General features: G+C 41.9%; 1 protein-coding gene across 1 annotated transcript in view; it reads right to left on the bottom strand.

Moving 5' to 3' along the window:
* The window catches only part of MIPEP (mitochondrial intermediate peptidase), a 177566-nt gene that overhangs the window by 18434 nt on the left and 145104 nt on the right, over positions 1 to 14028 (bottom strand). The window contains exons 17-18 of the mRNA XM_032314630.1: positions 9307 to 9428; positions 5956 to 6029 (exon numbers count right to left, since the gene is read on the bottom strand). Coding sequence (XP_032170521.1) covers positions 5956 to 6029; positions 9307 to 9428 — 196 coding nt within the window. The remainder of the gene's footprint in view (positions 1 to 5955; positions 6030 to 9306; positions 9429 to 14028) is intronic.

Genomic DNA, 14028 nt, shown 5'->3' with positions numbered 1-14028 from the left:
ATCCTACTACCATGGCTTCACAGCTGAGGCTGACCTTGAACACCCAACTGAGGAAGTATTTCTCAGTTTCTCCTCTACAAAAATTACTGTAACTGTTCCCCACCCCCTTCCGTATTGGATTCCTTTGGAAGGAAGTCACTCTGTACAGCCCACACTTAAGAGGTGGGGAGTCACGCTCCACTTCCTTGAGGGAGGACTACCGATACAAATTATTTGAAATTCTTTTGCATGGGAGATGGATTTGTTTATTTCCCCATTTATTTATTTATTCGTTCAATTATTTATATAAGTATGGACTCACATACATAAATTTTATACTTTGTGCTATATTCCAATAATTGCCTTATTTGGTTGTGCAAATTGTTACAGCTTTGGCCACTGGGAACTCTTTTAGTGGGCATCTGTCTCCCTTTGACATACACACCCATCCTCATGTGTGTTTCTTATTTCCAGAAGTTCCTGGCTCACACTGTTACACTCAGCCCTAGAATCAACCATCCAAAGAGCTCTGGTTCCTTTTAATGGCGAAATGGTGTGAAAGCAAAAGCCAAGTGCTAGGTGTGCTCACTACGACCAGGACCCAGAAGGTTTTTAAAGAAAACAGTAATTATTAAAAAAAAAAAAAGTAGTTATCACTGTTGATATTAATCTCCCTGAGGTTCAACAGGGATGATCTCTTGGAATATAAACCACGATCCTCTGGTTTATTTCTTGGAGAAAAATAACACGTAATAAGTTAGACCAGATGATACAGGATAATTATTGCAAAAATGAATGTGTTTTGAAAACCATAAAGCTCTGCAGAAATGTAAGGTATTGTGATTTTAATCAGCTTAAGGTAAGGCCCTGTGGGCTTCTAGACTTTGGTTTCATGAGTCAGTTCAGCAACACAGAAAAACAAACTGAAGGGAGTTCCACTGAGAATGAACTCATTTATCTACTATTTCTTTTAGTCTTATCTGATGTTTCGTCTTTTTAAAAACTCAGTCAAGTTATTACTTTGTATTTCTACGTGCATACTGCTTTTGGCCTCAGAGACATAAAAATGAAGCTGAGAGTGTCTTTTCTGGAAACAAACACAGAAGTTAAGTTGTTTAGAGTTGGAAACAACCTCCTGGAATGTGAAAGTCATGGACTTTAACCTTTCCTTTCCCCCATAAAATTCTTTGTGCAAAGGTTGAAGGGTAGAGCACAAGGAATGCTATAACCAGAGGCAGAAACACGAAACTTCACTGGGCATCTAGCTTGTTTGGCTGTGGTGAGAATCCTTCTCTTGGAACCACCATGACTAAAATTGATTATAAACTAAGTTGATAGCTTTACCACAAAAGTCTAAAGGAGCTCCTACAAAAACAGATTAAGGAAAATTTTATTGCTGATCAGTGGATGTCAGGCAGGCCTCTCTGATGTCACTAGTTAGGATGTGACATTAAAAACAACAAACCGCAGGCTTTGGGGGCTCACGAAGGCCTGAAGGCTCATGTCTCTGACATCTCCCATGTTCTAAAGACCAGCTCGATCTCAACACAGAATTGAGAGATCAGCTGAGGAAGACATGGGAGTCAGGAGGAGAGGCAGCAAAGAAAGAGAATGAACATTGACTAAGTTTCATTATCCATGAAAACGGAGACCATATGGCCTAGGTACAGGGGACTAAATTAGGTAGCATAGCAGAAGGCCCCTGGCATGGAGTAGTTTCTCAAAATGTTAGTTTTGTTCTGATTATCTAAAAGATAAATCTGAACCTAAAAACCCAACAAGGGCCATTTACCCAAACTCTGAGAGGACCTACAACACAAGAAGATAGTTTACAAAGAAAGACCTATGTGAGTAAGCCATCTGTCATTCACAAACTGCTGAAATCATCTAACTTCTTTTGCCAATAGTCACATCATTCCACTCTTGTATTTGGTGTCGTAGGAAACAACTCTGCTGCCCAGTGGGTACAAATATTACTCCCTTGCCACTCACAAACCTTACTGCATGTTTGTCTTCTAGAAAACCATACATTTTCTGAAACAATTGTAATAGAAGCCGGACTTTGGATCATGTCCACCACGGCACACTTAAAAGTATCCTAGTATAGACTTTCAAAAATAGCAAAATGAATGAAAATACCATAACATCATTGTTTCTTTTAAGTAAAACTTTAAGTTCCTTTATGACTCAGAAATGTGATACTTAATATAAACTAAAAACCCCCCTGGCAGGAGGCGTATGAAATGAAGAGCAGAAAACCTCCACGAGGGCAATGAAATACAAAGAGTTCAACCTCACCCCAGAATTCTTGGCAATGAAGAAAGCTGGTTTTGGTCAAGTATTGCCAAATTGCTGAGGAGGGGGTAAATGAATATTGTGCTTATAACCTATATCTTTACATGGGCCACGGATGTGTTTAAAAGCAGATAAGGACCAAACTTCCATCTGTAACGCTCCTTCTACTGCATCTGTTCCATCACTTGGGCAATACCCACATGCCCCAGTCCCCGCCATGTGGACCCAGAAAGGAGCTGAGGACAAGCACGTTAGAAGGAAGTCAAGTTGTGACGTCCCATAACACCTTCTCTCCCTGAGGGAGGGTGAGGGACTTTCTCAAGAAGTAGCCCAGCTACTACTGGGTGGCTGTACCATGCGACCTGTCTTCTTCTCCCAGAAGGGGAATGCTGTTTGAACGACTATGTAACCACTGCATTGTTTTCAAATGGTGTTTAGAGTGTTGAGGGCAAAGACACAGCCTCTCACTGTGGCTTGGATTGCCCTGTGGGGCCCCCTTGGTGCTGAGCCAGAGTGAGCACACAGACGGGGCTGTGTGGCAGGAAACTTTACTAAGGAACGTGGAACGGACAGCAGGAGAAAAGAAAGAGAAATGCCATGTTCTCCAGCACTTCCCTCAGACCAGGTTCTGCCCACAGGGAGGCTCATCCATTGGAGGGACCAGAAAAGATCAAAGGACTCAGAGCTAATGTCGACTCATTCTAAACACAGGTCACCTGTGTCGTCTTTATTATTCAAAGATCAAAGGCATGGTGTATTTGATTTCTTTGAATATGTATCGTTCAAAGAGCATGAGTACAAGGCAGAGGTATTCTGACTTTAAGGAATGGCCTGGAGTTCATTTGAAACGTTAAGTCTTAAAGTAGGAGATTAATAAAGTTGTCGTTTGGTCAAGGAGGCACATAGTTTGAAGGGAGGTATTCTTTCTTTATCTTTTGCTACTTAAAATAATTCTATAACTCTTTGCATTTACCTAGTAGGCACCTAAGTAACATATATAAACACCTATTTAAAAATTACATTTTCATACAAGAATAACACCTACTAGATTGCTTGGGTTTTTATATCACAACTCTTAGTAATTTCACCAATTACTACTCTTCAGGAGACCCCAGTGTTTGGCTATGAGCCATCCCCTAAGACATTCCTATTTGGGGGTACAGGTTGGCTGCCTAAGAGAAAATGAGAAGCCACTGCTGGTCTTGTCTTACAAATCCAGCCCTATAAAGTGACAACAGTCATAAACTTCTCTGCACGTCCCCCATTCATCTCTGACATGTAACAAATCATGTGAATTAATGAAATCTGACAGAACAACATTAAGAAAAATATTAAAGTTTAAAAGCAGAACCATTCTATTGTTGGTGTTAACTGGAATCTGAATGCTTTATCATCTCTGGTTTGAACCACAGTCTTGTTTTTCTCTCCCAAGTGTGCGAATTTCAGTGTGGAAAATATTAAGTTTCTTAACACAATGATGTTTACATATAAAGAACGGAATTTTTAAAGAGGTTTGTTACAACATTCTTGGAAGTGAGTAGAAAAATACACCAGCCAAAGGACAAACATAGAAAAGGATTTAATTTTTTTTTTTTTTGAGGGAGCCATATGTAAGCTAATATTTATGTGCAGACAGTGTTTAGATCCTGGTCTCAAAGAGGAAAAGCTAAGCATGGCTACTGGGAGAGTATACGTAACAGAAAACCTACAGGAGGAAGCAAAGTGAAGTACCCCTTCTTGACTCACAGTGGGCTTTCTGTGAGGGACCAGAAACTACCAGCTGAGAAACACATGATGTGTACTCTCGGTGGTTTATTATTATGAGCTGAGGAATTTTCCTTTTACGTGGGTCCATAAGAGATTCTTAGCCCAGTGTCCTGTTCTGCAAACACATGAAACAGCACAGACTGCTGAAGAGCACAGTCTCTGTGGCCAGAAGTCACAGGTTCAAATCCTGACTGATTTACCCACTGCCTCTTTCTTTATAACAGTCAAGGACCTGACCTGTTGCAGCATCTGGAAAATGGGAATAGTGACCCTTCCTACCTCAGAGGGTGCTAGGAGATTAAACTAATCAAGCGTGTAAACCATGTAAAACCCTTCCCTGTCTGTAGCCGAGTTCAGGATGGGCCATTAAGGTGCGAGTGGAAACTGAGGCACCGCCGCCAGACCTTTTGCATCTCAGGAGGACAACTCAAGAGGCACAGCGTACTGCCGGGAGACCAAAGTGTTGTCGTGGGGGACTTCTGTCCTCTCAGTTGGGCCAGGTTATATGAAATTGTGGGGTCTCTGGGCCGGCTGATTTGTTTTCTACACATACTACGGTGCTGGGTAGACTGTGCCAAGAAGAGCGCACACTCCAGGCCAAGTTGACGAAATACAAGTTCCACAAGAAAGGGGTGTTTGTCCATGTGTCCTTCATTCCTGCCCTCAGCACAGCATGGGGCCACAACAGTGCCTGGCACCTAGGAGCCCTCAACGCAGGCATGTTGAGTAAAGGAACATCTGGAGGGAAGGAGCTCTATGAGAACGGGCCATAGGTATTAGATGCAACAGATATAGGGAAGGAACATTTACATCAGACCCATTACTATCCTACTTCTCCAACACCAGATCTATTTCCTAAAAGCAATTTTTGTCAGCTAGTTAGAGGGGTCAGCTGCAGATATAACTGCTGATATATTGAGAATATCCAGGGATATTCACATCTTCCTTAAAATATTCCTGAGAACATTTATTGAGGATATCCAGGGATATTCACATCTTCCTTAAAATATTCCTGAGAACATTTTGTGCAAAATCATGATGGCCACTTCCATTTATAATTAAATTTTCAGTGAAAATACTTAAATGAAAAAATTAACCCTCCATATCACATAGGAAAACAAGCATTGTAGTACCTGAAAGAGAAGACTTAATTAGGTTCTAATTTTTAATCGGTAAAAAGTCCAGCCCACTGCCTTGGGATTTCTAGCAAAGGTCTAGCTAAACTTTTGGATAAAGAAATAAATGAGTTCTTTAGGCTAAAAAAATGCACTGAGACCTGTTAAAACCTAAAAGGCAAATTTTCTGGTAACGTATAACAAATTTACAAACTTCCTATTAGAGTGTTAGCAACATTTTAAAAGTTAAAACCTTGAAGTTTTATGCCAGCATCTGAAGAAATGGTAATAACTAAAAATTAAATTGTTGTTTGGGATATAATAAATAGATGCTCAGAACAAAGTACACAGCGGAAGCCTCATCTCTAAAGGGAAAAATGTAGAGACTTGAATATGAACAGCTTTCATCATAAATAATAGAAAAACATAACTCAAAGAACCAATACTAAAACACAAAACCCAAAAAACAGGAGGTCAGTGAGAGGATGGGCAAAATAGATGGAGAGTACCAACTGCCAGTTAAAAAATAAATAAGTCACGGAGCTGAAACGCTTATCATTGGGAATATAGTCAGTAATATTGTAATAACAGTGTTTGGTGACAGATGGTAGCTACGCTTACGGTGGTGAGCATGGCGTAACATACAGACCTGTCCAATCACTAAGCTGTATGCTCAAACTAAGACAACATTATAGGTCAACCATATTTCAATAATTAAAAACATACATATAACCCATAAAACCTTTAAAAAAAAAATGTGGGGAGATGACGAAAGTTACCAATCCTTGTTTTGTTTTACCTTGCACCATGAGCATGGGCTCCTTGCCCCCACCGTGTGCTAGCATCTCCCTGCGATAGCGCTCCCCTGCCGCCCTGTGGAGAGAGGACACTCCGTTACAGCCCCGGCTCACACTTGTCCTAGTTCCTCAAAATGAAGCCACACTGACATCTTATTCAGAAAAGCTGCCACCTTGAGACAATCCAGCCCTCCATTTTCTCACTTCTAAAACTCTTAATTCCAATTTTTAAATTATTTTGATTAAGTAAAACCTCGTGTGAAATATTTACTGTAAAAGGAGAACTGAATTTTCAGCTTTTCGTGTCATAGCAAACAATCTCTCTTCGAAGAAAGGATTATTTAGTTTCAGTATGATATAATAAGTAAAAGGTATCCCATGGTCCATCACCTTTGGGTGAGATCTTAAAGTGAGATTTGGGATTTATTTCCACTGAGATTTCCACAGAAAAACAACACTGAGAAAGCAAAGTGGAGGAGACAAAGCTGGCAGGAGAGGCTTAATTACACCCGGAGAGGCAGAGCTCAGCTAAGGGTAAATGACGGAAGAGGAAACTGACTCCTGACCTCTGATGTTCTTTGTCTGCTGGGTTCTATAGGGAATACTGTCTATTACAACACCTGCAGGCAGATTTGGAAGAATTTTTACAGATAGAAATTCTCCAACTTAACAGCACCTGGGCACAAGCTATTTAGTGCTATTTTTGTATTTTATGGAAAATGCAATTCCTTTTATGCCAGATGACTACACAGCATGATGAAATAAGTTGACATAAATGATGCTGTTTTCATCGCACTATTTCTGGATCATCTTTATGTATGGGCAATGTTGGGAACATGGTTTCTTTTTTTTTTTTTTTTTTTTAATAAACATGTATTTTTATCCCCAGGGGTACAGGTCTGTGAATCAGCACTCACCAAAGCACATACTCTCCCCAATGTCCATAACCCCATCCCCTTCTCCCAACCCCCCTCCCCCCAGCAACCCTCAGTTGGGAACATGGTTTCTAATCAGAACTTTTGATGTATTACAGTGTCAAAAAATATGTTGAGATCAAACACTGTGTGGGTGCCAAGGCCAAGTGTGTCATGAATTAGGAATCATGGACAGAAGGCTGGGCCCACCCAGGGAAGGGACAGGGCAGCTGAGAGGCCCCACATGACCCCTGGCCTGGGGGGCCAGATCTCCTGCCAGTCCCAGTCTGCAGCCCCCCCGCACCGACTTTGGCGGACTTTTGCTCTCGGGCCTCTGGTTCTTGGTGTGCCTCAGGTCTGTGCTGCCTGGCTTTCTGGTGAGGCTTTCAGTCTGGTGCTTTTTCAGAAGTGGGATCAAAAAGGATCTTTTGACAGAGGTTAGAAATTTTCTAGTCCAGTGAATATTTTTACTAGCTTACTTTTACACGTCTATAAAAGTAGGGCAAACTACATGTCTAGGCAAGAATGCACATATAAACAAGATATAAATGCTTGGAAATATATGTATTTAATAGTATGTGGTTTTCTAGTAAAGTGCAGCTCCTTTAAACAAGATAATATTTTGCCTAGTTTATAGAAATCTCCAGTAAAGAATCATAATCCCCCAAACTGATTTATTATAGTCAATTTTGGCTTTAGGTCCTTTGAAAATAATAAAATCTGAAAAGCAGACCAAATGTCTGCAGTGTGCAAAGGGCGGAAGACAAAATAACATGTGGGTACCAAACTGTAAAACATTTAAAAATTCTATTACACCAGATTCAAGTTCAAAAGGCTTTGGAACTGAATGTGATTATTAAATGCTAAGAAAATCCAAACCTACATCCAACTGCATAAAAAGCTGGGGGCTGGGCAGGAGACAGGGAGGGAGAAGGGGCCAGGAATTAGCAGACCTGCCCTATAATCTCACTCCAGTCTCTTTTCGCTGGGAAGCCTTGGGCAAACCGCTTGTCCCCTCCGAGCCTCAGTTTCCTCTCACAAGAAGTACCTGCTCTGAAGGCTGTCATCAGTGTAACATAACGTGCCCTTTGGGAACTTTAGGGCACTCTGAAAATCCAAGGGGCCATTAATTTTAAACCACATAAAAGCAGTGAAGATACAGCATCACCCATGGCTGCCTGAGAGGTATTTGGAGATGTGTTTATTTGTGTGGTGAGCAGATAAGATGCTTTAAATGAGTATTAGACCAGATCATAATTAGTGGTTTGCTTTCAAAGGAAGCTCCTTCTAAGGACTCCATCAGACCAGAACTCGACTTCCCTGAGCTTCCTGGTGTTGGAGGGAAGCCTGTGAGAATCACGAGGAGGCCCACTCAAGGGGCATTGGGGCAATCTGGTGCTTTTCCTGTGGGGTAGAGCTTACTGAGATCCTGGGGATGCAGGGCTGCCCATCCCAGACCCGCTCTCCCTCCTTCTCCAGCCCACCACTGTGCATGGCTGCCTCCACTGTAAGGAAGGGGGAGGGCATCCTACGTCTCTAGCTGAAATCAATCAACCAGTTCCCTCGCAGAACCATTAAATGCTCACACGGTCACCGGCTAACTAGATGAAATGCACTCTGGACAGGGCCGAGAGTCACCACACAATCATGTTTGTGGCAGCTGCGGATTGTGCTGTCTGAACTACTACCCATCATGGTGATCGAAACGGTGAGCAGGGCTGCTCGGGAGGGTACCTAGGAGGCAAGCAGCGGGGGGCGATGTGGGACAGGGATTCTGCAGCTACCAACGCTAAGTGGTGGTCAGTGGACCTCACGAAGGGAGGTGTAGAGGAATGGTCAGGGGAGCAGCTCTCCATCTTCTGACTGCCACTGGGAAGAAAGTGTTCCAAAGTCAGGCAGAGGCGGAACCTTCCAGAACACATTAGCATTGATAATCAAAGTTTCCAGTGGTGCTGCTCCCAAATGAACAACAATAGCAAGTCCTTTGTTGGGCAATAAAAAGGAAATCAGGTGCTGTTCCCCGTGAGTGAATCCTTGGAAGCTTGTGCTGAAAATAAGGAAGCCTGTCCAAAGGAATAGGGAGGACCCAGCAGCAGGTACAGACAGTAAGAGAGGCTGGAACAACTAAGAAAACCCACTGGGGAGGCGTGGAAGTGGAGCAGTCTAGGGCCACTTTGGAGAAGCAAAGAGCTCTCACACAAAGGACCCCCACGGCCATGGCGGGAGGACACCACACCATCACCAGCGTGCGGCAGCTGCGCAGCACTAGAGAGCAAGGCAGAGGTTCGGAGTCAGGCTGTGTGTCCGGAAGTGGGAGGGAGGCCCAGCCAGAAGGTGCGGGATGGGCTAGGTGGCAAGTGGCTAAGGTTCTCAGCCAGGCTTCAGATGTAGTGGGGTGGGGGGTAATGGCGTCGGAGGAGAATTCCAGCCCCTCATTACCTGTTAAAGGGGTCTTGTTGAAAACACTCCTTCCAAACCATGGAAGCTACTGCCCTGGACATCAGGTAAGAGTAGTACTTGGCACCATAGCCCACAAGGTGGCTGAATCGAAGCTGCCAGGCCTGCCAAAAGAGAAACACAGCACAGGAAATATGAAGTCTTTGTATTTTCAGATATTGTGTATGAGAACACAAAAGCACGTAAGGAAATCCGCAAACGTTTTAATTTAAATTTTATAGAGGTCTCCATCACTTATGATGTTAATATTTTTCCACATTTTATACTCTGTTATGCACTGGTGTGCTCCCCACCAAAGTTCACATATTGGAGCCCTAACCCCCATACCTCAGAATGTGACTGTACTGGAGACAGGGTCTTGAAAAGGGTGGTCAGGCTAAACTGAAGCAGTTAGGGTGGGCCCTAATCCAGTAGGACCAGATCCTTGTAAGAAGGGATACTGGGTTTGAGCTCAAAGGAAAGGTCATGTGAGGGCACAGAAAGAAGGCAGTCATCTGCCAGCCAAAGACAGGGGACTTGAAGAAACTAAGCCTGCCGCACCTAATTGTTTCCAAGTTCATCACTGCTGGGATTCATCTCTGTGACAGACACAGAGAGAGGACAGCCCACGCTCAGCAGGAGGGGTGAAGGTCATAGAGCAGGGACGGACTTTCACATCTGTTGTAGCCTGCTTGGAATGCCTGGTCATCAACACGAGGAGAGGGAATTACGGGTCTGGCACTGAGTACATCCAATTCTTGTTTTTCTTTTCCTTTCTTTTCTTTTCTTTTCTTTTCTTTTTTTTTTTTTTTTAGGACAATAATGTAATTATTGTAAGAAAGGCCATGTGAATTTTCATGGAAGAATACTCTTCCACTGGAAAATTTGTGTCCTGTCAATACTGTTCTTTCTTGGTACCTAAAAGCAAAACATCTACATTCTGATTGGTTAGTAGGAAGGTTATACGCCAACGCATAAATTTACCACGGCCTATTCACGGTCTAACACTGCTACAACAAAAGCTAGAATTACAAAAGCGGTCGTCAAAAGACATATTTATGACCTAAATATTTTTTACTTTTCTAAAACAAATATGCAATAATCCACTGTCTTCTGATGTGTGCTTTCGTTCACATTCACATTTTTTGAGAAAAAAAATTGAAGTCTAAGTTTTACAAAAGAATGTAAACAAAAAACCTGAGTTTTATTCATAATGACAGATGGATATATTATTCTTTCACCCATAATTTAATTTTTTCACTTTTTCAATGAAGGTATAATTGATATGTTATAATAGTTACAGGCATATATAATGATTCAATATTTGTATATATTTTCAAAATGATCACCAGAGTAAGCTAGAAACGTATTTTTTTAAATGAAGATAATCATTCTTTAACAAATATTTTAATTCCCTGGAAAATAAAATATAAGGTGTAATCCTCACCATAAACCTATTAACTATATAAGCAAATACTACCTGATTAAGAGCAAATTTTTTAAAAATAAAATTATTGTAAGAAAGGCCATGTGAATTTTCATTGAAGAATACTCTTCCACTGGAAAATTTGTGTCCTGCCAATACTGTTATTTCTTGGTACCTAAAAGCAAAACATCTACATTCTGATTGGAATGTAGGAAGGAAGCACACAGTCCTTGATCACAGTGTGTGGCAAGTTTTAGAATGCAGTCTGTCTGATAGAAGTCTTATATCTGATAGAAGTCTTATATCTACTACCCAGGGACTCTAATAATGAGATCACAGTGCTAGTTCACTCTCTGCGTATGTCTAACATATTAAGACAACTATTTTGTCTGGATTGGGCAAAGGAGCTGTTATAAAAGAGGTAGTTAGTGCAGCAATGTGTGTTGTGTCAACCATACTTCGATTAAAAAAAATAAAAAAAAGGAATAGCACAAATAAATGGAAAGTTGCAAGAGTGGGCAGGGGGAAGGAAGGTATGCTGGAGTACTAAAACTGATTTTGAACAGGAGGCTATCAGGGAAGAGAGATCAATCACCCTCCACATCCACTTTCCCTGTTTTTCCAAAATGGCTACACTTGGAAGTAAGTGAGCGCCTTGTGAGTCACGTTCTGAAAGGAAAGAGACGTGCCCCTTGCTCCTGTACCATACCATGCTGGGCCATCTGTGACAGTGAGATCCTAGCTGTGGGAAGCCACAAGCTGGGAACGTGGTTTCCAACTCCACATCACCACCACCAGCACAGGGTGGGTGCACTCACAAGGCTGTTATCTGGGGTCTGTTTACAGTAACCAGACCTGGATCCTTCCTCATTGGCCCCAGGCCCAGGTGCCAGCACCAAGAATACATGAAGGGCATTAGAGCTGAGGCCCCAGAAGCTCAACAGTGATCTTGCCCCAGATGGGAGAATGTGTCTGCACACTCTCTGGCCAACAGGTACCCTCAGTGGGCATGGGGGGAGAGGGGCATGGAAAGTAGAGACAGACTTTCTTTCCTGTCCTTTTTCCTATGCAAGAACTATTTAAATTGAAGGCCAATAGTCAAGGACCATCTAGGGTCAAATTCCATTATGATAAACTTTGAGTAACTAAATTTTTAGTCAAAGGGTTGGGTCTTTCAGAATTCACTTATAACAGATACAATGGTTCCGTATTCTCTGTTTTATTAGAAAAGGGGATCTATGTCAATTTTGGGGTTATGCCGGCATCCTACTGGACCACTGGTAATCTTTCTCATATAAAGCCACTGCGCTACAATGATATCTTTTGTCATGGAATATGGCCTGCTGTTTTAGTCTGATGCTCCACTGATAGTGGTTCTTATGCTACGGATGCTGTCAGCCTCTCTCAAGGTGGACGCCTCCAGTCAGGAAGCACACAGTTGAAGGGGTCCCGTCTTTGAGACCTCTTTGGTGATCTGCCATAACTAGTGCGGTAGCCTCTGCAGTACAGAGCAGAGTGTAATTCTGTTTAGATTCCCGCTGAATGCAGTTTTGTGTTGCCTCAAAAGCAGGCCTACCTCAAAAGAGGCATTTGATTCGAGCTACGAAATTTCTAAGTTTGTTCGTGTCATCAGTTCATAACTAAGTCCTCACATAAACAGAGTAATAAAAATAAGACCTTTCAGAAGTGTAGAAAGAGACATCAGGGTTTGTGCAATGCTCAATTTCCTGAGCTGCCACGGCATCTGCCTTATAGCAACATGCCTGCCTGGATACAGATATTCTGTCACAGGGCACACTCGTTGTGTCTTGTTCTGTAATTACAGGTTTGAGTTTGGTACTACACCCTTTCCTACCTCAAGACACGCTAGATAAATTACGCCCACCTGACACTTCCATCAGTGGTTTGTGAGTTTATGTTGCACGAAGACCTACAGCTCCACCGCTCTGTAACCACAAATAGCTGAATTCCTTCTGATTCAACCTAATAAGAAGTCTTTGTTATAATTTCACTCGTTCATCAGGAAAAGGAAAAGAGAGATTTCATTTGAAGCTCAGGAATGACGACATGCTCTTCCTTTGAAGATGAAGCTTTTTTCTTCCTGAGGGACACTATTGGATGGACAGACATGTTCACCCTTCCTTTGAAGTATAATGTGCAGATCTGGTCTTAAAACAAAGGACACGAATCCTTTGCAGTTTTTCTTTTATTCTGATGGGAAGTGTAGATCTTCCAGCCCTGACATATCTCAAGGCATGGCTATCACAGACTTCTTGGTCAGACGAACCCCAGTGATCCCACAGATAAGAACGTGGAGCAGGAGAAGAGTGTTCCGGGAAGCCTGTGCGAACTATCACTTGCTTTAGAACTCAGGGAAGGGGAGGTCCTCTGAGGGTTCTATTTGCTGTAGCCCCTTCCTAACCATGTGATTTTCCTCCATCCAAATGAGAGACAGGGCCAGGAACAGAAAGGCAGAAAAGGAGCCGGTTACCTACCATCTATTTCAGGTTCAGACCTAGAAGAGGAGCCATTGCGGAGTAAGCACTCATTAACTATATGTTAAGGGTTCAGTGATTGAACTGATCATTTCTCTTAATTATACTCTCAAATAGCACATCATTTCTTCATCTCTAGCTATATGTATATATGTATAAATGCATTTAACTAAAATTTATTTTAAAACAATCTTATCAGTAACATTATAAATTGGATGAGAACAGGAATGACACCCACTACTTCTTTGGTGTGTATCATATGAAATGAAATTCCCTTAAGACCAAAGACCATAATACTGTGCCTATGTCTGGACTTAGCACGGTATGGGGACTACAGAGGGAATTCAACAGCTGTCTGCTGGACAGATGGATGGATGGATGGATCAATGGATGGACAGACACTGGAGGATTCTTTCAGGATGATGCTCAATATTACTGAAAAATTAGCCTTTGACTGCAGTAAGGAGGCCAGGAATAATATCCATATCACAAACAAGAGGATACTACAGAGTTAAAAGCAAATTTTGGATCTTATGCTGATTATTATTAATGTTGTTTTTTTAAAAAAACTACATTTTTATTATATTATTTGATAGATGATACAAGACTTTTGAGGCTAATTTTGACACCAGATCTCCACATCTGAACTATATACACAGTCTGTATCATACTTCCTAGGGTAGTGACTTCAATTTCTTTCAAGCTCTGTAGAATCTAAACAAACAATGAGCCCAGCAATACCATGTAAGCTCAGAAAGGCCTACTGTTCAATGTGTACCTGTCATAATTAGGGTAACTAAAAGA

The sequence above is a fragment of the Mustela erminea genome, chromosome 15, assembly GCF_009829155.1.
Source record: "Mustela erminea isolate mMusErm1 chromosome 15, mMusErm1.Pri, whole genome shotgun sequence".
In the NCBI taxonomy this organism is placed as follows: Eukaryota; Metazoa; Chordata; class Mammalia; order Carnivora; family Mustelidae; genus Mustela; species Mustela erminea.
The sequence above is the reverse complement of the archived record's forward strand: the minus strand, read 5'-3'. Positions and strand labels throughout refer to the sequence as shown.